We start from the raw sequence: 24,213 nt of genomic DNA, 5'->3' as shown, positions 1-24,213 counted from the left end.
TAGATGTGAGACGCTTACAAATTGTAAAGGGTTTTGCCAGCTCCCTCATCCATGTGTAGGCTGCTGCACAAAGCATTCCCAGCGCCTTCCCTGCATGGAGGCCTTGTCCAAGGAAGTCACGAGCTTTAGACTGGATCTAAAAAATTCACTTGAAAAGTTTTGGGTCCTTGAAACACATCTCTGCGATGCGGTCTCTGGACAGCAATGGGAAGGAAGCTGCAAATGTGCCATGTGAGGTGCAGATGTTGTGCTGTCATGGGCACTTATCCCTGCACACATGACCCCGCCGGGGAAGAAGTCCTGGAGATCACACGTGAGAGTGGTGGGAAAGGGATCTCCGAAGGAGGCGGGAGAGAAGGCAAAACAAAAGCACAATTCTTTTCCCGTTCTGCTTGCAAATGATAAATGGCCTTGTCATGTGTGCTGATGAAGGGCCCATTATATTATTCTGCAGCAAGAAATACCTCCTGAAAAGACCCTGTGCTGTCTAAAGAAATCCTTGGGCTGCATCCAGCCCCGAGCAACCTCTGGGATCCCTGCTTGAGAGAGAAGGCTGGGCTCTCCCTCCCCCTCCGCTTTGCTTTGCAAACGTGCAAGCCTGGGAGCTGCAGATGCAGCTCCTTGGCGAATTCGGGAGGTCCCACCTTGAGCAGCTGGGTGCCCTCGCAGAGAGGGAACCCAGGGAGCTCCTTCCCCCAGGCGGGGGCTGCCAGAGGTGCCATGGGGAGCAGCATTTAGCAGAACAGCAGCAGGTCGCCGCGTCTTGCATTTGCCTTGGCCAGCCCGTGGCTGGCCAGGCTCCTCGCAAGGGGGGGCCCCGGGTGGGCTCCCCTGCAGCTGCTCCTTGAACAAGACTGCTTTTTTTTTTTCCCTTTCCTGCTGACAAAGGCATCACTTTTGCTGAGCAGCTGCAGGGTCAAGGTAGCTTCTGGTTGAGGGAAATTTCAGGAAAACAACTTTTTCCATGAACCAGAAACTTTGGCGGTTTTTTTCTTTCTTTCTTTTATTTATTTATTTTTATTTCCCAGCCAGCCCCAGTGAGAAAGCGCTTTTTGCAGCTGTAGTGTCGGGGAAGTTTAAATGCTGCATATCAATGACGATGTGGCCTTCGGTGTCGAAACTGCGCCGTGTGACGGCGCCTTATTCATCCCCCTACCCTGCCTTTCCCAGGTCTGTTCTATGCACAATATACTGAAAAACGACAAGTTGGATGCTGCCTGGAAAAAAAATAATCAGAAAAGGAGCTCTTTGACCAGATGAACTTGACTTTGTTGTTGCACAGTAACTAAAACCAACCGTGTCACCGTCAACACACTAAACAAGCAAGGCGAGCTTGAAATGCTGCTGCTGCTGCCTTGCACGTGCCAGGGGATGGCCAGGGCCAAGGAGGTGCAGACCCCTGTGCTCATGGCTCAGAAATCACAGGACAACGAGCAGTACCCCCCAGGTGGGTTTCGGAGTATGCTACGTTATGCATTCATTGATACTTCTGAGGTCACACTTTATTTGTGCCTCATGCGTTGTGTGCAGGCATGCTGATGTGATCGTGCTGCAGGGAAAAGCGTAACCCCATTTCAGGCCCGTTCCCAGTAGGCAAAAAGCAGAAGGAGGTGTGCGACATACAATTACCAGAAATGTATTCAGGTCTTAGCGCCAACGCCGGCTTTTTGTCATCAGCAAGAACAAGCCTGACGACAGCCTGATTAATAGGCAGTGCTTCCCAAAGGAGAAAAGCTCACCGAAAGACAAAATGTACGACCCGTGCGAATACCCAGCGCGCTGACCCAAAGCAGAAGGCAGCTGCGTTACCTTCCTGCAGTTAGCTAAGGAGGCAGCAGGGAGAGCTCGGGCTGCAGGTGTGTTAGCAGAGCGATGCTGTGGGGGAGACCCCGCAGAGGGGTGGGTGGCTGCTGGATGCAGGAGGGAGATGTGGGGCCGGGGCCGGGGAGGGCAGGGGATGCAGGAGGGGAAGGGGTGCTCCGGGGTGGGAGAGCAAGGGTTTCTGCGACGCGAGCACAGGGACACTCACATTCAACCTTTTTCTCCAGCATTGCCAAGTGATTAGCTACTTCCGTTTTCAGTTCATTGATTTTAAAAACCCTGGAAAGAAAACCCTCATGTATTAATGTCATACAGTTAGCGCCGTGTCGACCCTAGTTACAGACTGCCAGAAACTTTTCAGAGGATCAATCAGGGCCACTTGTGGCTGCCGTAAGGGAAAGATTTTCCATGGCAATGTCAAACTTTGGGGCAGAAAATCCACGTTTCATCTTCAGAAAACAAAATAATTAAAACCAAAGGATTTTGTTGTGGCTCTGTGAATCTGCTGCGGCTCTGCAACACTCCAGCACCCCCCTCTCCACAGTGACTTGCTGTTTGCTGCAACCCCCCCCTCGGGAAGCGATGTGAAACTGATAATGCTCTGCCCAACAGCAGCACCTCGGTGCTGGCATGCGCTGAAGCTCTCCTCTGAATTAACCTGGTGGTGTGCTGAGCCGTGGTGGAGTTGATCTGTCCTACCAAAACTAGCTGGGATGAAATTAGCAGCCCTACTGACGCTCAGGAATCCTCATTGAGGAGAGACGTATGCATGTGATAAAGGGAAAAAACGGAACAAATCAGTTGGGTTTTGTGTTCTACAAAGGAGCGTTTCATTTGCTTCCTAAGAGGGCAGAAGCACAGTAAGAACATTTAATTTTAGACCAAATATAAGCTAGAATTGCTCGTGGTTTAAGCTACCGCATTGCTCTCGGCAGGAGGTACGTGTGTACCTGGCCTAAATTCGGCAGGAAGAGAGGGATTTGAAAGAGATTTTAAATGCCTCTCTACCTCCTGTGAAAATTTCACTTCTGGCTGATAAAAGAAACAAAACTTTAAATAAATAATGATGTTCAGCATCCTACCTTGAGAACTGCTCAGCAATCTGTCCCAATAAATTCTGGAACAATTCTTCTTTATCTAAAACAACAGAAGGGAGACAAAAGACAAAATGAAAAGAGAGGAGACACACTCAGCATCCCTGCAAGGAGGGCTTTGACGATGAGGCACTCGGCCAAAAAGTCATTCTTGGTCCCCTGAACGGTGTCAGCATTTGGGCACGCAGCTAAGTCCACCTTTCACCTACCATCCTCTGCCTGGCAGAGCACAGGCAAGCTCTCCCAGAAGTTTTCTGGGGGTGCTGGACCTCTGAGAGGCATCTTGTTTGAAGGAGACCCTTTTGGCATCTCCTGGGTGGGACGTGTGGGTCCACCAGCTCCCGAGGACTCCCTCGGCTACCTGCACACCCCAGGTGGCCGCAGGACGCCGGTGCGCCCGTGCAGGGTGAGTTGCGCCTGTCCTGGACCGTGGGGTGCCTTCGTATGGCACCAGCTCACAGCCCCACTTCCCCGCAGAGCCGTGGGGCAGTGCCCAGGGGAAGGGGCTGTGCTGGGCGCCCCACGGCTGCCGGGGCGGCTGAGCAGGGCCATGGGGCCAGGAGAGCCAGCCTGGGGAAGCCCCGCGGGTGTAACCCACAGCACGCTGCAGCTGCGCTGCCTGCGGTGTGCACGTCCCTCCGGTCTCTCGTGCTCCAGGAGCGGAAATGTTTGCATGCTTTTCCTACGCAGATCACCGAGCGCCCGCTTATCCCCTGCACAGAAGCACCCCGGTGGCATTTCGGGAGCTCCTTCTTGTGCTTTTCACAGCGCCCCTCATGAGTGCAATCACCTGCACGGAGTGCATCAGAAAGAAATGCAGCCCAGCACTCACAACATTCTCCTAAATGACAGCTCTTGTACCTGTTGAAAGGATTTGCAGTCACTCAGACATCGGAGACGCCAGAAATATTTGTCGAGAGCGTTCAGCTTTCGGCACAAAGCAGTTTGGCTGCTACCCCCGGGTCTCCAAACCGGAGCAAGCGCTCTGCGCACGGGAGGGCTCCCATCTAGCCCCCTCGCTTCTGCTGCGACCCGACTCCCAGTGGAGCGGCTGGCAGCGCAGACGAGATCAGTTCTTATCTCGCAGACCCATTTTCCAGTTTCCTCACTCTCACGCACGCACAAAAACAAGCCTGCCGCTGAAAACCCAACCGAGCAAGCACCGCGTCCTAGTTAAGACGGGAGGAAAGCTTACCGTAGGCAGCACCTGGGACGACAGGCGAGTCCGGCGGCGGGGATTATCAGAGCCACCCGTGCCCTCTCCCTGCACTGCTGCTCAGCGCTGACAGCGGCTGGAGCGTGCGGGAAGCTGACAAGTCCCCTATAAACACTGGCCCGGTAAAAAAACAACCAATCTTACTTTCACTCCCTCCCCCTGTCAAAACTCACTTGGAGTACTAGGACATTCTCATCCCAGGAACAGTCAGCTGCAATCTGATGTTTATGGATGTAATAAAAGACTTTCAAAACGAAGATGTATGTTTTTATAACCCTAGGGTGCAGTACAGATATATGACTAAGAGTGGCAGCTCGTCTCATCTTAAAGGGACAACGAGCCTTTTCTTTGCCCGGCTCCTTTCAGAGGGGTAGCCCCCGATTGTGAAGAAAATGAACAAGCTCACCGATGTCACTCAGTCTTGCTCATCCCCTCCTCTGCAAACAGGAAAGCCAGGTGTCCTTTTACTTTCTTTGCTACTGTCTGACTGCTTTTCCCCACGCTTCCAGGCAGGGCTGACACGCCAGGTCTCCCCAGCTCCCTTTCTCCTCAGCTGCTTTATTTTTTCACTGCAATTTCCCCCATGCCTTTTTTGGTTCCCCCGTCTTTTCCGCCACAGCCAAGAGATGCTGTGAGGTCGTAGGCGTCTGCCCTTCTTCTTCCACACTGTCTTGTTCTCAGGTGTGCCTGTGCCTTTGGCTCAGGTGCCTGCCTGTGTTTCCCCTTCTGTGGTTTGTTTGGATCTGGGCAGTCAGTGGAATTTAGCAAACAAACAGGCAGGTGGACACGCGCCTCAGGAAGGCGCGTGTTGAAAGCCCACGTCCATGAGTCGCATCACACCAGGTGCCAAATTCGCTTGGCAGCTCGGGTTAATTTGGGCTGCCGCGTGCAAGCCCTCGCTAGGTGAATAATCCCAACGCAGCTGCCCTGCTCCCCACGCCAGCATCCGGGCTGCGCGGCAGGCAGCGATGGGGGCAGCAGGGGGGACTTCTGCCTCTGCCTCTTCTCTCTTGCCTGAGCCGTGGGCGTGAACGTGCCCCCAAAAGGAAAAGAGATCCCAGAATATGAAGATTTAGACACAATGATGAGCTTCTGTGGCTTTACCAGCAACAAACAGGTACCCGCACAAGAGCCTGTGCTTTGAGTCGTCCAGGAAACCCAAGTGCTTCCCTGCTGAAGCTGCCCAAATGGCTGGTGGGCTGGCCTTGCCCCAGGCATGGGTCTTGTAGCAGACTCCTGCACCTGTCAAGACAGCTCTCCCACGTCAAGCAACATCCCTGGGGACAAAAGGTGGGTTTCCCTCCCTGCATTGTGGCTTCCACCCCCATCAGGGCAGCAGCAAGGGTGCTGCTCTCTCTGGATCTTCTCACCTGCTTTCCAGGGGCTGCTCACGTTGGAGGCCCCATCAGAAGGAGCCGTAGATGGTGGTACGGGGAGAGTGATGACCAAGCTCAGCACATCTCATGCACTTTTGGGTTATGTCCCTCATGAGGGCTTTACAGACTCACTCAACCTTGTAGCGGCAGGAAAGCCTCAGCCCATGCTTCCCCCCAGGTAGGACCACTGTGGGTCAGGCCCATTGAGCACCACAATAACTCCTTCCTCCGTGCTCTCAGAAGAAAAATAAACTTCAGTTGTATTTCTCAAGAGCGTGCTGCCATCAGGATTTGTTCCCTTAATTGGCATTTTCAGCAATTTTGCAGAGTGCCTGAACTCCAAGTACAGCTACAGCGCAGCCATCGGTTTGTGAGTTTTGAGCCTGTTCCAACTCGAGGACGCAGACCAGAGCCTCTCTGGTGTCAGGAGGGACAAGATGCCATCTCAGAGTGGTTTTGCAGGCCAGGTGAACATGGTATCTGCCTGGGAGTTTAACCACTCCGAAGAAGGTGACAAGCAGAAGACAGCAGGCAATGCAACGGCCCCGCAGGCTTGGCCCTGCAGACAACTGGCCCCGCAGTGTTGCAGTGACCACCACTGCCTCCAACAGCCACTGAGTAATAACCTCTGTAATCCCAACCCTCTCCCCTGGCTACAGCCAGGAAATGAAGAACAGTTTCTTAGCAGGACTCTGGTGGATATCTCCTCTGCTGGATGAAAGCCACTGCTTGTATTTTCCTCCCGAAGGATTGTATTTTCCAGTCCCACCTTTTACAGCCTTTGTTCTGCTGAAGCATGCACCACTCTCTTCCAGCTGCTTGGGAGACTGCTGGAAAGAGGTGCGTCAGCTCCCAGCACTGTGGAAATCGGGGTGACCCTCTTTTGGCACGCTTTTGAAGAAGTTGCTTTGGGAGGCAGAATCACACAAGCAGAGTTGTTTCAGAAGTGATGGCTAGAACGGAGCTTTTCTATATGTTTTTTTCTTTTAATGAAGAAGAACAATTTCCCACTCTGCTCATTCTTCCTACTCTCAGCAAAATGTCAGGAATGCTTAAGATTAATGACAACCCATGTGAAAGAGAAACAGACACCAAGGAACACTCATTCCATCACACAGAGTTCAACTTTCTGCCTCTTTCCACAGCAGATTCTGTCTTATGCTTTGGCAACTTACCACCAGAATTTTTCTTGCCCTTTTCAGCTCAGATCTTTGGAAATCTTTGTTTTATAAAATCCAGGGAGGGAGCAGAGACCTTGCTGACACAGTGAGCTTCATTCAGCACAAAGCAGAGCCATGTGCTGTCAGCCGGGCTGAAAAATGAGGGCCCTGGGAAAGTGTGAGAAGTCATATATGGTCTTATAAAAATATACGGCTAGCTTCATGTGGAGGAAAAAAAAAAAAAAGGCATTTTTTTCAGTAAGCTCTTCGACCGGCTTCTCTGCTGGTATACCATGGTGGCATTCCCCGGCACAGCCCCACCAGCATTCACCTTTCTCTATCTCAGGGTATGTGGATACTGGTTACACACACAGGGTGGTATATGCAGATAAACGCACTCCAGCCGAGACCCCACCTTGTCTGACCTGATGATGCATGCATGTACTCCTGGACTAGCAGCGTGATGCTGCCCCTGCTGAGTTTGTTACAATAAGGAAATAGTTTAACAAACAGTTTCCTTCCCCTTAGTGGTCACGTGTGTCCCCTGGCTTTGGCTGGTGACACAGGACCAGTTTATGGCTTGCAACAAACTTCTCTGTGATAAAGTTCTTCCCTGTTTTCTCTCTGCTCTCTTTTGCTCTCTGCCTGCACAAGGGCCCGGCTGTTGCCTCTCCGTGTCAACCCGGGCATCCTCCTTCATTGCCTAGCTGTGCCCTTTCCTATGGGCATCTCTGCTGTGGGGAACATGGACACCTCAGAGAGTGGCTTCAGTTCTCTGCACCTTCCCATCTATAAAAGACAGCACTGCGAGACACTGTGTTTTCTCGCACAACACAGGAGCCTAAGCAAGAAAAAGCAACTAGCAGGAAAACTGCCAAACTGCCTTGCCCCTGTCCCAGGAGCCTCAACCATCTCAGTAAACCATTTTTGTTCAGACACAGACTTCCTGGCTTCCTCCTGTTCTTCCCACGTGCTCTCCATTCCCCAAATGATCTTAACCTCTTGCCCCCGTCTCTCCTATCTTCCCATTTTACTCCTCCAGACTGTGTCCCCAGTGATGTTCCCTTCCCTCCCAAGGGCAGCTCCACAAGATACAGCCCAGGGTCCTGCTCAGGCTGCCTGAGAGCGAGTGGCAGGAGATACTGCAGTTGCACGGATGAGGGCTGCTGTGACTCAGACAATCTGCAGGAATTGCCCCAACCAAATGCTCTGCTCCAGTGCCCAAGAGCTGCTGGCCTAAGCCCAACACCAGCACGCAAAGAAAAACAGTAAAAATGCCACTTCAGTCCTGCCTGTGGAGGACAACACCGCTGTGCGCTGGGGAACGTATTCCAGATGTCGTCTTTCATCCAGGCCTCCTTTAATCTTGTCAGGTGTATTTAAATATTTATTACACTCCGAGCTACTATGCCCACAACAGAAATTATGCTCCCTCCTCAGCCATTTGGAAATAACACAGGGTTCAAACGCAGTGCGCGGCTTTCAGCAGAGGTTTGCTGAGGGATGAACAAAGCACTGCAGGATGGGCTTTCAAACGTGGTCGGCAATGTCTTTGCAGAACCGCTGCTCTGTGCTGAGTCAGGCCCAGGCTGAGCACTTCGGAAGTCTCCTAGACCCCAGCCATTTCACCTCACCTTCAAAGATTTTGAAATTTGGGGACAATTTTTTTTTTTTTTTTTTAAAACTTTCCTCCAGAATACTTTTCATTCTGCCATAGCTTCAACCACAACAGAATCATCTTTCTTCCTTGCATCTCAGCCATGTAATTTCTGAATGGAAATGACTGCAACCTCAGTTTTAGCAAATTCAGTTCAAAAGGGTTGTTTTACCTGAGAGCTGCCCAGTGGCAACAGGTATCACTTTGTAGGGAGACCTGGAAGAGTTGGAGAGGGTTGATGTTAGCAGTGCTGAGAAAGCAGCTTGTATTTCACATCTGCATTCCCTGAGGAGGAAAAGTATCACAGAATCACAGAATATCCCAAGTTGGAAGGGACCCACAAGGATCATCAGGTCCAACTACTGGATCCACACGGGACCACCCAAAAATCAGGCCTTATGGCTGAGAGCATTGTCCAAACACTTCCTGAACTCCAGGCTTGGAGCCAAGACCACTTGGAGTAGGCTTGGGGCTATGACCACTGCCCTGGGGAGCCTGTCCAAGTGCCCGACCCCCCTCTGGGTGCAGAACCTTTCCCTAACCCCCAGCCTGACCCTCCCCTGTCCCAGCTCCATGCCATTCCCTCGGGTCCTGTCGCTGTCCCCAGAGAGCAGAGCTCAGCGCCTGCCCCTCCGCTCCCCTCGTGAGGGAGCTGCAGGCCGCCATGAGGCCTCCCCTCGGCCTGCTCTGCTCTGGGCTGAGCAAACCAAGGGGCCTCAGCCGCTCCTCATATGTCTTGCCCTCCTGACCCTTCACAATCTTTGTAGCCCTCCTTTGGACACTCTCTAATAGTTTTGTGTCCTTTTAGTGTGGTGCCCAAAACTGCACATGGTACTCAAGGTGAAGCCACGCCAGTGCAGAGCAGAGCAGGACAATCACTTGTGACAATCACAGAATATCTGAACATATTCTAAGCCCGCTCAAAATCTGTCATTTTAAATATGGAGGGGGCATTTTTATGTACTATTAACCCTCGGTTTACTGCTGAACTAGATACAAGGAGATCTTTCTTGTGAAACAAACATGGTAAATATGCCTCCTCTTTGGCAAGTCTCAAGAGCTTGCAGACTGAGATGGTGAGGAGCTCTGCTAGGCTGGAAGGAAGCTCCTGTGGTGGGGACCATGCTCATGGCACCCAGAGCAAGAGGTTGTAGCATTGTAGCATCATGTCTGCTGGGGCTCTGACACGTGGCACCAGTGTAGGTAACACCAGTGACAAGTCATGATGAAATTTGCAATGGAATAAGTAACAGCAGAAGTAGGAACTGTGAGCAGTCACAGTAAAAATAAAAGTGCAAGGCTGAACAAGCAACAGGGAGCCAAGGAGAAAAAGAAAAAGGGATGTGGAGACAGGAAGGGCCAACGCCAGCGTGGAAGAGGCTTAACCTCATCAAAGACTTTGACTTCGCTTGCGGCTGATGTCACGGTTTGGTCCTAACAGAGCAGTAAAGGAGCCAGGGAACAAAGGAGCTGGGAGCCTTGACAGCAAACAGAGTGGGATGGGAACAGCTGTTCTACATTAAATACTTAAAAGCAGTATTTTTTCCTCAGACAATCACTCCTACTTTAATAACAAGCAAAAAAATCTTCAAAACCAGCCGGCATCAGTGTTATAAGCCAGCAGGCAGTTTGTGCTGTCACCTCCCTGCCCCTGGCAAGCTGCTCACCTCATGTTGCCTACAAGAGGCATTGCAGCCCAACACCCCCTCTCCCTTGGTCAAGACTCCCCTCTTGAGGAGCATGTTGCAGCAAGGCTTACCTCTCTGAGTTTGCTGGCATCGTCGGGTCAATGGATACCATACAATTGTCTGCTGTCAAGAGGGAGATGGTTGTGTTTCTGAAAAGTATGTTCCAGAGAGGTTTATTTGAGCGAGAAATGCTGGCTGAGATCCTGTGCTGCCATGCGCGGCGCATGGCCATTTTCCCTCGTGCAGCACTCCTGGCATGGCTGATGCTGCCCCGAACCCATTTTAACTTGGTGCAGAAAGGGTCAAAGCACAGGGCAGGGTAGGCTTGGTGTTTTGCCCATTTCAGTTACCAGAGATGTTACTGGCAAAACGTTAAGCGTGATCATCTTTGATCTCAGAGCGAACTTTGCTCCTTGGTAATTCTTGTATACTGTTGACTCATCAACTAATAATTTCTGTTGAAAAGCTATGTTTTGTGATACATTGACTAGGCAGCTATATATTGACTCACAATATACAAATCACTACCAGTCTTTAAATCATCTACTAACTCCCTTACCAAAACAAACAACACAAAAGTCTTGCTGAATATGGAGCCTTCATTTTCATCCTGTGCTAAGTGTGATATCATAGGTTCAAATGTAGGCCTTGAAGGTCTGTGCAGGCTCCAGGAGCCTGATTAGAGTGAATAGAACTGCAGAAGTCCTTTGCTGAAAATAAAAGGGCAAATATGCTGTGAACGCCCTACTCATGAATGACTCTGACTGCTAAACCAAGTTTCCTGCTTGATGGGGTGGAAGTATTTGACATCACAGGCAAAGGAAAGTTATTAATGTCTTTAATGTCAAATGGGAGGAAACAGCAAGGATAAACAGCAAAGGCCATTAATTCTGTCCAGCAACCTATGCAAATTCTGAGTCAGTATAGACCATTTTATCTTTCAGTCCCCAGATCTGGAGTCATATAACAAAACCACAATTAAAGGACTGACTTATTTTTTCCTGTGCCTTTTTTTTTTTTTTTTTTTTTTTTTTATCATAAACCTGCACAGACAGAGGTAAGCACCATGGCTTATTGCATGCTTCTGGGCATCTGCCTCGTGCTGCTTGAGGCCCACCTGCAGACAGCAGATGCCCTCTGGTAGGGGTGGGTTTGTGGCACGGCTGAGGGGCTGCCCTCCCTTTATTCTATAAAATGGTTCTCTTGGGTTACTCAGTTTGTCTGTCCCATGCCTGGGATTTAGCCTGTAGTGTATCTAAATATAAAGTTTAGCACCTAGTGGCAATGCTTCTCATTGGCCCCAAGTTTTTCCATTAAAATGCATGTTTTAAAAATACTGTTGCATTTCACTCAATATGGGGAATAAAATGGTATAATTGTGAGGCACGCAGAGCCCATATGTACTCTGGGCAGGGATTCTGCACTTGGTGTTATTTTTGTAGAGTAGCTCTGTTCTGTTCAAGGCGGCTAAACACCTGCCAGGGCTTCGTGCACTTTTCCAGCTGGGGCTGTCTGTGTTGCCCCAACTTCTTCTTCCAGAAGACTGGAATGAGAGAGAAGCCTGGAGAGCAGGTAACCAGATCATTTGGGGCCTGGCTTTAAAATGTCCCTAGAAGTAATGGAGCAAAAGTGAAATGAATGTCATAAATGAGAGGCCTACCTTGGTAACCCTGTTGCGATGCAGAAGAGGTCCATAATATCTCTGGAGTTGCAGTATTTACTGAAGATCACCTTCCAAACCAAACAGCAGCAGGGAGAAAATGAAGACAGAAGAGAGAAAGGACAGTTAGCTCCCAGTGGGAGATGAACTCTATTCAGGCTTGAACTGGGCCAATTTTAAGGCTCAGCCTACCATTCCAATTATCTGATTTGACTCGTGAGCTGGGATATTATATGCTCCCGCTTTAATACATTTGCTATTTTGTAATAAAAAAAGAAAGCTCCAGAGACCTAATTGCACTATTCAGAAGTAGAGCAATAATGTATGAGAACTGACAGCAGAAGGTATCGCATAATGCAGTAGAGTTGCAGGATGGCAACAACCGCAAATATAATGGAGCAACAGCCTGGATTTAGGAAGAAAACAACCCAAATTTAGGGAGCTCCTTGGTTGGTATAAAAATGTACTGCTATTTGGATTACACCAACTTAAACTCTCTGTAAGCAGAAGAGAGCATTTTTCTCCTCCAGTTGTGTCCAGTTCCGTGCAGTCTAACAGGCTGCGGTTGTTCCTGCTGCTAGGTCAAGGCTTAGACCTCGAGGGGTCAGCATCGGGGCTGGGAATGCAGCATTTGTTTGACCCCGTTGCCATACAGCCCTCAGTAACACAATCCCATATTCCTGGTAGTATGGGGATGTTACGTGATGCCCAACCCAGACCTCTGCTGCCCATGCTGGCGAAGCTGTGGGATGCTCTGCCAGCAAGGAGGGCAGGCATCTGCTAATGCCTTGACACAATGCAAGCTCTTGGAGTTTTAGAGGCAGTGCCAAGCCCTGGGGAGGCTGTGCTACAGTGAACACTGCCTCTGACACTTCCCCCTGCCCATGTCCAACTCCACGCTGCCGTCCCAGTGTGGGCTTTTCTGGCTTCTTTTCTCATCCACCCCCCAATTCTCCTTACTCTCTTGCACCAGCATGGCCAGCCTGCCCTCAGGCTCCATCTCTGTGCCCACCTAGTCCTGCTGGGGTCTAGGTTGAGATTGTTATAAACATGATTTTTGGAGCTGGCGATTTAAGTAAACCTATCTCGCTGTCCTTCCTCCTGAAATATTGCAGAAATCAGGACAAAAACACAAGGTCTGGCCACCGTGACTCAGTCCTGTTGTGCATGCAATATGATACACCAAAACCTGATGCTGGAGCAATGCTTCAGGTCTCACTTTACATGGGTGGTTAAAAGCACCCTTATTTTTCAGCTAAGCATCATTAGTTGAATGATATCCGTGTCCTCGAGAGACGCCTGTGACTGATACAGAAATATACACTCACCTTCCCTGTTTTCCAACCCAGATGAACTTACACTAGGTAACATATTTACGTTACTAAAACTCAAGGCAATTAATTGCTTAGGTAGTTAATAAGTGTTACTGAGGAAATGGGTGGGACTAACGCCTGGGTGTGTTCTAAAAGGCTGTTTTGCTAACTTCCTCGGTGATTGACCCTTGTTTATTAAAATACAGTAGCAATCAAAGCAATAAAACATAGCTAATCAGGTTCAGATAGCACGGAAACCCTGCTCTGAGCAGAACGCAGCATCCTGTTGGAGTGATAGCTGCTAAAATTGGCTGTCAGAGTACTGGGAAGCTGCTCCTGTACCAACAACTTGCATATGCTGCAGCTGAGCAGATGATGTTAATTGCAGCTGAATGCAGGGTAAAGGCTTGTGTTGTTCTGGGAGTGTTATTTCAGGTACTGAGGCTTCTTTTTCTGGAAATCAATTATTATTGAGTGGGACAGATAAGAGAGGAAAAGACTAAAAAGATATATATTTAAAAGACATTAAAGGTAAGAAAGCTGCCTGACTCAGAAAGCAGCAGGAGCTTTCATTTCATTGAGGATGAACGTTAATAATTCCATTACTCCACGCAATAGTGAAAGAGTGGGAAGATAAACAAAGACTGTAGATATTATTTTCTAGCTTATGAGCTATCTCCATACATGTTATTTATCTTTCCATACTTGGCATTTTTATTTAGGTTTACTAAAAGTGGATTTGTGAATCACCCACTGCACTTTGATACTCGTCTCAGGATGTAAATGGTTGTTCCCAGCTCTTGTGTTTCTTTTTTTTTTCTTTTTCCTTCTCTTTTTTCCTAATCAAAGAGCATATGCTACTAAAGTTCTCTGCTTTTGCAACCTGCTGAGCTTTTCTAACCAACTTCCTTCTCTTTTAAAACAAAGCAGACAGCCTCCAGCGTTTCCCAGGACTATGTAATTGTTCCTGTTATTGCCTGCAGGTTTATGTTCCCAATAAAGCCAATGTCAGTTGTGCTGATGGAATACAACTGGAATGCATTTTGGAGAGACAGGAGGACAGTGCTGTGTACTATCGACGGCTCCAGCCCAGTAAAGGAATCCTATTTGCCTCAAGTCCATGTTCGTTGCAGGGACATTAGCACCACCAAGCTGATACAGTGACATTTGGCTTGTAGCCATACTTCAGCCAGCTGGGACGTATGGCTTCTCCCATGACCAGGGAAGGTGGCTGACCTGCAGCTTTGAGGATAGCCAGTCCTGCTGCCACTGGGTGGAGAAATGAGCACCTTCCACGCTCCCGTGAAGATGCAATTGGCAGGGCAGATGTCCTGAATCCATTGGTGTTTGGCCCAGGTCTCCATGACGATACTTTTCTGGCACCACTTGTAGGTCTGATCCAGACCCACAGCCAGCACCGAGGGATTTCACTGCCCTTCAAACCTCAGATGTCTCAGCGGTCTCTGACCCAGTCATCACCTTGCTTAGACCCCCCTTCCTATCCTGGTGGCAAGCCAGGCACTGCCACGACGTGTCCCAGCACCTCACTCCCTGCAGTATCGCCTGGGGCTGGAAGACAGCACTGATTTGGACGGGAATGAGACCTTGCTATGGAGCAAATAGAAGCCAAAGGCAGGAGACCACGGCAGTTTCTAGAGCTGCAGTAGCAGGCTAAGGTCTTCCATGAACAGCACAAGACACTCAGTTGTCAGAGTCCCTTCTGAGGAAAAGACAGAGCCAAAATCATGTAAGTGGTCTCACAGAAGTGATACACTGCATGGGGAAGGAAAAATGAGGCTTCTGCTTCAGCTTGCAGATTGATGACTTAAATGCCACTAAGAAAATCAGCCCTGTGTAAACCCCGTTAATCGCATCTCCCTTGGATTTGTGCCAGGAGGGAAAGATGTTCCTCCAAAATGATGCAACATCTGCAAACAATTAGTTTCTTCTGTTAGAGAGTTAACATTATTTCATATTTCTGCCTTTTTTTTTTTTTTCCCTGTTAGAATAACTTCTACCATGTGCAGAAAAATTACTGGAAAACTAGTCTTCCCTGAATGCTTAGTTGGGTCATTTTAATAACACTCCATCAAGACCAAGAAGTAGTCATTTGATTTAAGCAGGGAACTCTGTCTTCCTGCCTGGGAGAGTAACGCAAACGCAAAGCAAAGAGGGGAAAAGCAGAATGAATAATAACTCAGGCTTTTTGGAGTGGAAATAAGATGTTGATGAAGCATGCAGTGACTGTGAAGTAGGACAGCGTGACTCAAGTCGGATGCCTGGTTCCTGGCCCAGAGCTCACTTCTGTGGGGCTGAAACTGCAGCTGCTTTCTCTTCTGCAGTCCTTTCTGCATTTTTTTGGAATATATATATATATATATTTATATTTTTTTGGTCTTCCTCTGAAATAAGGGGTCATTCTCTCTTAATCCACAGTATCCACCTCTGGTATGGGACAAGGATTTTAAAGCCCCTCTCAGAAAGAGCAGGGATTGAGAGTCCTGGTGTCTGGCTGGTGTCCTCACTTAGAGGAGCAGTTTAGCATTAAGGACCATGATGGAGATGTTACTAAGGGACCACAGTGCGCATACTCTGTGACCTACCAGTTTACAACTAATTGCATTATATTTCGCTTTGAGATAGGATGGGTAAACACACGGCCTACAAATCCAATTTCTGTTCTATATTTGATCCTCAGAACAACCAATCTTCTCTGTACACTGCAAACCCCGTCCATAACGTTATCCTCTCCTGATCTGTTGTTGGTAATTGGGTTTCCTTCCAAGTATTTAACTGGCTTCTTTTTTTTACCCTAGTGAAACTCGTAGATGAATAATGCAGGAATATTTTCAAAGCCAGCCTATGCTCAGTTTGCAGTCCTACTTCCTTTTGCCTGCTGTATTCAAGACTTTTAGCACTTGCTGGTGTTTTTCATTCAGCTCAGTGAGCAATGTTCAGAGTCAGGCCTTAAAGTGTGGAGGTAAAGCAATCTCAAATGATGATCTTTGACTAACGAGACTGAAGGATAGTGCGTCAGAAAAGACTCTGGTAAAACTCAGTTATGTATCTCTCATGGATCAGGGAAGCTGTTACTGCTTCTGTAATAGTAGTTTTCACATGGAGGATTTCTGAATGAGGCAGACGGCTGATGTGAAATTTTCATGGTGATTTTCCCTTTCTCTACAGCAGTCTGTGTTGTCCATGTCAAAATGAAGCAGGATACAGAGCTCTTAGATAACTCTGTAGAAATCACTGGAAGGAACTCATTTTTCTAGGCAAGTAAGCAAATAGATCTTCCTCAAAAAACAGTCACGAGTACCTACCTTATCAGGCATGGCTCTTGATATTCAACAGAAGCCTTACCTAACACCCCACATCTAAACATCTCCCAGGCTTCTCATTCATTGAATTCAGATACAAGTATTATAGCACGAGCCCAGCTATCTCCAAACTGTCCATTCTTTATTTCTTGCACTAATTAACAGTAGATACTTGGAAAACCACTCCATTTTTCTGAGCTTCAAACATTAAACAGTATTAAAAATAGTTTGCCACCTTTGCCATCTGTTTGATGTGGTAGGAGCTTCGCTAAGAGGGGAAAAGAAAATAAATGTGTGTGTGTGTGCATAGGCCTGTGTGGGAAAGAACAAGCGAGTGCCCTCGACAAAGAATCCTAACAGAAATTAAAACTGCCTGAGCTCTCCAGACCCTGCCTGTGTTAGGCAGTGAGGAACAGGACAGATTTTTCACTTTCAATGGCCAGAATGCTGCAGCCCTGCTGGTTCACACTTACCTTCGAGCCGTGGCGCGGCTGGGCAACATTTGTTTCAACATGGCACCTACATGAAACGTACCAGTGGGATTCGTCTGACGTAGCTCAAAACGTCTACGTGCTAGATGTCTCATCCATGTTGCTCAGCTAGGCACCTGCTATTGCTGGTAGAGGACCACTTTCAAAGGGAAAGTCAGCCCACGCGTCTCCAAAATCCAGTCTAAGATGGGTTGAATCATCCTCTGGAGATACCGCCTGCCTCCCCAGTGCCTGTGGGGGAACCTACATGACTAGCTTGGAGCAGTCACCACTGACTTTTAGATGACTGTGGTTTATGTTTAAGTGGGGTGAATCCCGTTAGTTCCCTAATTATGTACGCTACCCTGAAAAGAGAAACAGGAGCCAGACAGAGCTGATGCATCAGGATCCTGAGGCATGTGGTTGTATGGCAAGCTGCAGCTCCCATCCTTTATAACACTCCTGAACAGAAAGCTACGAGAAAGGAGATTTTTCTCTTTTTTAGGAAAATGTCCATGATGCAATGATATGTGTGACTCCCCTAGGGCAATCTTGGACATCCATTGAGAGGGACAGTATGACAGAGGTGGTCTCTGGCACTATAAGTAAGGATCTCATCACTTTATAGAGTTGTTGGGGCTGTAGAGGAAAGAGGTTACATTAAAGAGAACCTTGTACACCCTACTGACTCCACCAAAGGACATATTGACAGTATTCAGTCTTTCAGCAATAATGACTAAAGGAAGAATACAAGCGGGAACCAGCAAGGGAGATTTTGTGATGCTGAGCTGAAAGTTTCTTAGTTTCTACAGAAGATACAGAAATATTTCAACCTTTGACAATTAACTAAAATGTTTATAGTCTAGCTTCTATTAACACAGAAAGGGCACAGAATTGCTTCTAATGGAGTACTAAATGCAATTAACCCTGTAGCACATTAATGCATTAGGTTTGAAATGTTTCATAAACTGGGTGACAAAGATGCTTTAGGACCAAATGTCCTCGCTAAATGTGAGCTATGCTAGGCTGCTTGTTTCAAAAATACTAACAAAAATAATGATGCCTGATGTTCCAACATGCTTGATAATGTAGGGCTGGTAGAAGCGTGATGTTAGTCAACAGAGTAAGGAAAAGCAGCGAGAGGTGAAAGGCCGGTTTGCAGCTGTAGAAGTTAACCAGAAAGGTGCTAGAAACAAAATGGCTTTGTCTTGTTTGTACTACCAAAAGAGTCTCACATAAATAATGTGAGTTTCTATGGTTTGCTTGTCTAAATCCTTAAGTAGTGTTAGCAGGAGGGTGTTAAACTTACACTTTGTCTTGGCTAAAGTGAGCATGGTCTGCAATAGGTACAACAGACTACATGTGACCACAGAAAGCTCAGCACGGGTAAAGAAGACTTCCTGGTGGATGGGCGTGGAAGGGTGATGGAGCTACGCTGGAATTATGGAGCTGTGCTGGAATTGTGGCTTGGCCTCCTACGTGCTCAGAGGACGCTCATTGGGGAGGAAAGGCGGGAGGAAAGGTGAGAGAGGCCTCAAGTACAACATTTTCTCTCAGTTTTTAAAAGCCTGTTTTGAAGCCATTGTTACTCCCTCACATGTTTACATACTCTTTAGGTGCTGTAACATGAAGGAGTCTGACAGAACCTGCTGTTTATTTTTTGCTGCTTTACAATGAGGACATCCAGCAGCCGCCTTGAGCTCACCGGGGCCAACTACAGTTGCAGAGCCAGAGCTGGGGTTGGCCAGACTCCAGCTGCGCCACCTTGCACCCTGAATCACCCACAGAGAGCTGCCAGTAACAAGAAAATGGCCTTGGTCCCACAAAAACGTATTTATGCCTCACTAAGGAGGCCAAGGAGGATTTGGGCATTGGAGGAACCTGCGAACGGTGGCCAGGCAGAGCAGCCCCAAGAGGTGTCCACGTCCCAACTGCCCGTGACCTCCTCCTCTGCACACCCCGGTGTATCACCCTGAAAACCAATGTGTATTGTGGTAAATCCTTCATCTAAACAGACACGGGACGAAGATGTGGGCAGTGCAGAGCATGCTTGTCCCCTGTGCCAAGAGAGTCACGGGGACTGTCTTGCAGCAATTAGGGGTGCAAAGATGTTTAATGGCCTTGAACTGATCATCATGCCACTATTTTTCTGCTGTGTTTTGTTTTTAATCTGAATCCATTTCGGCGTGTTAAAAATAGCACGGCGAGCTTTGGAAAAATCTGTTGGGTTTGCTGGAGTCTAGGCATTTATACCACAGTGGCTGTTGCTCTAATTAAAAAGAAAAGCTCACATGACAGAAACTATTCCTATGCCCTGACATTTCAGTGCAATAACCGCAGCACCAAAACGCAATCTTCACTTTGTTCTGCTCTTCGTGGACCTCAGGCCAAGGGGAGCAAGAGCTGTGGGTATCTCGTCCTGCTTGATGGGCCAGCACAGTAGACACTGAGAAAGGTTGGAGTCAATACATTTCTCAGAGGAAAAGAAAGCTAATTTCTCTGCTCAGCATCCAGAATGACTCAGTAAACCAGCAAAATGACTCCAAAATTCTTGATTTGCTTTCTGAAGGGGAAGAAATATCACCCTGAGTGATCTCCTTGAATCTCTGACAAAAGCAGCAGTCCTCCTCATTTTTCCAGTTCATTCAGGCTCTGTAGGCTTCTGACTTTCCATCCTTGTTACAAATATGATGTTGATTAAGACACTGGAAACAGAAATCCTCTCAAGACAAGCATTTTCTCAGAAGAACTCCTTACAACTGTGTGAACAAAGCCACCACCCTGTGACATTTGAAAACAAGAGCCATGAAGCCACCCACCTGGGAATGTGGCCACTGGCTGGTTCTGCTTTCTCACCGCTTTAATCTCAAAGGTCAAAACCAAATGTTCCCCAGTAGTTTCTGTGTGGAAAAAAAATTAAAAATGACTGTGAGCTCCATGCTGGTGGACTTTTAATTCGAAACAGACTCGACAGGAATTTTTCTTAAAAAAGCAGCCAAAGGGTTAATGACATTATGAAGGCAAATAATACCACAGAGATGCTGTTGGTGGCTTGCTCAAGTTTTTCAAGGCAAACCTCGCTTCTCCACTGGCAGGCTGGGGGGCGTGGGTGCTTGACCCCATCTAGTGGCACTCCAGGATTGAGGAGAAATGCCTGCCCACCATGGTGCTGTGAGGTCTCCTTATCTTCCATGAAACAAGGGCACTGTTCCCCACTCCACTGTCTTCTCCTTCGTCTGGCAGCAAGCCCAGCTGTGTACAAGTGGGGCACGGACATGTCTCTCAGATGTGTGAAGCCCTGGACATTAATGCAAAGTGCAGAGGGAGGTGGGTGACCAGGCAAGTGGCTTATGAACTTCTGAATGTCTCTGGGCAAGAGCATCCTTTAGAAACAGATAAATCCAGCGGTGCTGATTTCCCCAGGTGTGCATCCACATCATGTAGGCACTGATAAGGAGGGGCCTTATGCCAAAACACCATTTTTCAATCAGCCCCAAGAACAAATGGCCTCTTTGAAGCGGGTCTGCGCAGGGCACTGCTTCAGCACGCAGCTGTAGTGCTGTGAAGCCTTTGATCTTCCTTCTCCAGCAGCCTCGGCAGGGCTGTCCCCTCCACCTCGTGCTTCGCTTGCGTCTCTGCCTCCACCAGGTCAGCAGGTGGTCACCCTACGGGCACCTTGGTCCCCTGTTCCTTGGCTGGGACACAGCTATCAGCAGGCCAAAACCTTCTCCTGGAGGACACAGAAGCCAGGCTTTTGGTTGTGAGCACCCACAGCGACATTCGTGCTGGAGTCATTCCCTTCCATGTGTCCATTCAACACCAGCAAACTCTCCTCCAGCTCCAGCCATTGCTACAAACCACCGAGCCACGTCCCTTCGCCCTCCCCACTTGTGCCTCTCTGGACCTGATGACACACAAACCTACTTTGCTTAGTTCAGCTCTTGCTGCAGAGCGTTTTCAAGTGCTCATCTGCAACATGTGGGCTCCCAGGAGTGGTGGCATGCAGCCCGCTGGGCCTGCGTTGTCCCTTCATTCGCTCCAGCGCAGAGGGGAAATCGCATCTTCCAAAACCAGCAGCACACTCCGAGGTCGCACTGGTTTAAGGTGCGGTGGAAACACAAAACTGACTATTAGTAATTGCCACCATGACTAATCGTCCTTGTAGCATGGCCAGTCCTGGCCATCACACAGCTCTGCCATGTCCAGCAAGCCAGTTGCAAGTTGGAGCTGAGCCCTTTCAAACTCAGCAAGCTCTGCTATAATGAAGCTCATACCTCATTACCGGCTCAGCATTGATTTAATGAGTTCCCTGTAGAAGCCTCAAATATTGCATTCCTCAGAAGATTAAGGGCTGCTTTTTTTCTCTCCAAGGGATGTTGTTACTGAGGAGGCATGAGGATCTGAGATATGCCCTGCTTACCCCTGGGTGAACCCCATTTACTCGGTATTTTTATAGCAGGAATCCTTCCAAACATTGCACAGATGGAATTTCACATCTGACAAAAGAAACAGATAACATTTATCGAGCAAAAAAATACTTAATGCCGCCTGAGTTTGCATTTGCTTGTTCATGCGATTGTGCCTCTTCTGTGCTTTCAGTGACAAAAGTGCTCTCCAGAGACTGGCTCTGTGAAAATGTTCTTTTTAAAACAAAACAAAAGAAAACAAAAAAAACACAGATGAATAAAAAAAAACCAGCCAAAACCCAGTGGAGATGACAAACGATGTGATTTACTAACACCTACAGAAATGCTCCGTACTCTCTCAAAAGAGCAAACTCCCCCGGGTCCTGTTTCCGACGGCCGGCTCCACGGCAGTGCGCAGCGAGGCTGCTGGTGGCGGGGGTCCCCCGGGCAGTGACAGAGGGGACCGTGGGCAGTGGAGGCACGCGGGGTAGAGCACGGCCGAGCGTGAGCTCTGCCTTTGCCCTGTTCCTGTGGCCATTCATACACGAGAGAGAAGGGAAGGGGAAGGACATCTCTGCTGGTTTCTTTTTAAAGGAGAAAGACAAGGCGCGGCTGGGTGAAATGACAACTTAGAGCCGGAGCACAAAGGATGGATATTTGGATTTTGCAAGTCAGAGCTTACTTGTGAGCCTCTCGGTGGCTTTCGCTCTGTTTCATAAAAGGCACTCGGTCTGTGGCCAAGGAACTGCCGACAGAAAGAAGAAAAAGAGGACTGACTTACAAAAACACGGAGGCGTTTCCCTGTTTAAAAGCTGTGGGCTCTCTGCTCTACGGTGTGAGCTCTCCCCTTCAGCCAGAACACATTTTTCCCTGCAGTTTCCCCTGTGCTGTGAACCGTGGCTAAGCAAACAAGGCAGACTAACAGGAGTTCAAGATTTGATTAACATCCATCGACATTTACAACCGGCTTCACAAGGGCGGCGGGGCCCCGCAGCACCGCAGCCGCACAGCAGCACCCGGCACCTGCCCGCCCTGTAACTTCCCGCTAGGAAAGCACCCGTCCTACAAGCCCACTGGTAGGCAATCCCAAAACAGCTCCGTGCTCTCCAGCTGCGGCGGCCGGGCTGAAAGCCCGGGGAATACCTCTCCGCCAGCAAAACTTTGCAAACACGTCAAGAGGCTGCTCTCGGAGAGGGGTCCTGCAACGCTAAGAAACTCCCGCGCAGGCAGCGAGTGCCGGCAGCACCGGGCGCTCGCAGGCTGCCAGCAGCCCCTTCCCCATTAAATTAAAATCTGTGTACAAAAGCAGAAGCTGCTGGAGACCCCCCTCCCTTTCAAAAGAGGCTTGAAGCCCGCAGCGGTGCTGAATGCAGGCACGCGTCTCACTCGCCTTACAGAAAGAGGGCACCCAGCTAGCACAGCCTGCAGCCGCCGCTGCGTCCGGAGACGCCACTTTGCGAGAAAACAGCACAAGTACCTTTTGAATTCTTCCATCAACATCCAAATAAATACACTTGGGCCGGTAAGTTGAGGAGGCAGATCCCATCTTGCTACAGCCGGGCTTTTACTGGGCCTTTCCCCAGCGTCAAACAGAGCGGAAAACAAGGCTTATCCCACCAAGCCGAGCCACCGCTGCCTGGCAGTTTGGTGTCCCTGCTCCTCTGTGTCCCACTGCACTCTCATTCTGGGGAGGTCCCTCCTCTAACGTGCGCGCATTTTGCTGTGTCTCTGTCTCTCTGCCACCTCCTTCTAGTTGTGCTCCCCTCCGAATCCAGCTGCCTTGGGCAGGCAGGGATGCGCCTCCAGATGCTCTCCGTAAGTGCCCTCTCCATTCCCATGGCAACAGCCCCCTTCTGCTCTCGGGCTGGGAGCTGCGGGCTCGCGGGCACACGCACACAGCGCCAAGCGGCACTCACGGATGGGGGGAAACCTCCCCCACCGTTTTTACCCTGAAACAGGAGCGGGATTGCTAAATTGGTGCCGACCCTTTTGGTGAGCTTCCCGCAGGCTGCCAGCAGGCTCCCAGCTGTGCCGTGCGCTGGAGATGCCCTCGGACACCCACTGCAGCCAGGGCTGGGGGCTGTCTCTGCCCAAACCCGGCAGCTTGGTTTCCACATCCCTCCTGTTATCGTGAGCTGGGAAGAAAAAGCAGCAGCCGTAAAGCCACGAGCACCAGAAGCACAAAGGACACGCAAAGCCCAGGCTCTCGTCCCATGCCACCCCCAGAGTGAAGGCATGTGCTGCTGAGGGGAATGTGAAGCATCCTGGCAAGCCTGTCCCCCGTTTGAAGGTGTAGCTAAAAAACGAGGAGGGAGGAAAGCACCCGATGGCTGACTCTCCGAGCGGGTGCCAGGTGCCATCTGCTGCGTGTCTGTGCTACTCCGCAGTGCCCGCGCCTGCCGGGAGCTGAAAGAGCAGCACCGGGTGAGGCTGGGTCACGGAGGGGAGCGGCTCCTCCGCCCTCGCACGGCACAGGCTGTGTTGAGTGCTGTGACCAGCTCGTTCTGGCACTGTTAGCGGTGTTTTCCGAGGCTGCCGATGGAGGAGCTGCAAGAAGGTGTCCTGATGTCCTTTGTGCCAGAGCCTGGCAGAGCTCGGCTTGTGGGAGCGGGTTCGACGGGGGCTCAGGGTCGCCTTCCCTGCCCAAACTGAAGCCTGGCACCACCCAACCCATGGAGGAGACCAGCGAGGTTCTGCAGGCTCCCCAGCATGTGGCAGCCCTTTCAGGAGAGAGTCCTGTACGGCTGTAGGCTATCCCACAGACTACCCCACCAGCTATCCCACTGACTATCCCATCAGCTATCTCACAGACTATCCCATTAATTATCCCATTTACTATCCCATCAGCTATATCGTAGGCTACCCTGCCAGCATCCCCTCGGCTATTTGGGGGCGGTCAGACAAGGTCACAAATCCACTGCAGGGTTTGATGGCACTTACTGAGATGTGTAATGATCAGAACCTCACACCGGTAAGAGTCTGCCCTTCGATTTCTGTTTTAAAAATAAACTAGCTTATCCAGACAGCAAAAA

General features: G+C 49.3%; 1 protein-coding gene and 1 long non-coding RNA gene across 15 annotated transcripts in view; one reads left to right on the top strand and one right to left on the bottom strand.

Annotated features, from left to right (window-relative positions):
* The window catches only part of PDE9A (phosphodiesterase 9A), a 43,929-nt gene extending 20,209 nt beyond the window's left edge, over nucleotides 1-23,720 (bottom strand). The window contains exons 1-7 of one of the 13 annotated variants that reach the window (XM_080577764.1): nucleotides 22,659-23,720; nucleotides 21,864-21,926; nucleotides 11,673-11,743; nucleotides 10,084-10,161; nucleotides 8,497-8,609; nucleotides 2,904-2,958; nucleotides 2,030-2,100 (exon numbers count right to left, since the gene is read on the bottom strand). In XM_080577764.1, the coding sequence (XP_080433890.1) occupies nucleotides 2,030-2,100; nucleotides 2,904-2,958; nucleotides 8,497-8,609; nucleotides 10,084-10,161; nucleotides 11,673-11,743; nucleotides 21,864-21,926; nucleotides 22,659-22,727 (520 nt within the window). In that variant the 5' untranslated portion in view covers nucleotides 22,728-23,720. Of the gene's footprint in view, nucleotides 1-2,029; nucleotides 2,101-2,903; nucleotides 2,959-3,776; nucleotides 4,078-4,110; nucleotides 4,426-4,537; nucleotides 5,451-8,496; nucleotides 8,610-10,083; nucleotides 10,162-11,672; nucleotides 11,744-13,000; nucleotides 13,063-21,863; nucleotides 21,927-22,658 lie in introns of those variants that run through there. The other 12 variants (XM_080577770.1, XM_080577769.1, XM_080577771.1 and 9 more) reach the window with 12 other exon arrangements.
* LOC308188604 lies at nucleotides 13,171-18,406 on the top strand. Of its 2 annotated transcripts, XR_013945635.1 has the most exons (3): nucleotides 13,197-13,420; nucleotides 13,969-18,297; nucleotides 18,392-18,406. It is a non-coding gene; the product is annotated as an uncharacterized lncRNA (long non-coding RNA). The 2 variants fall into 2 exon arrangements; XR_013945636.1 differs by lacking the exon at nucleotides 18,392-18,406 and having other exon boundaries at nucleotides 13,171-13,420; nucleotides 13,969-17,936.
* Nucleotides 23,721-24,213: the final 493 nt, after the last annotated feature.

The sequence above is a fragment of the Anser brachyrhynchus genome, assembly GCF_964034855.1.
Source record: "Anser brachyrhynchus genome assembly, chromosome: 1".
Lineage (NCBI taxonomy): Eukaryota > Metazoa > Chordata > Aves > Anseriformes > Anatidae > Anser > Anser brachyrhynchus.
Note: the sequence above shows the minus strand (reverse complement) of the source record. Positions and strands in the feature narration are given on the sequence as shown.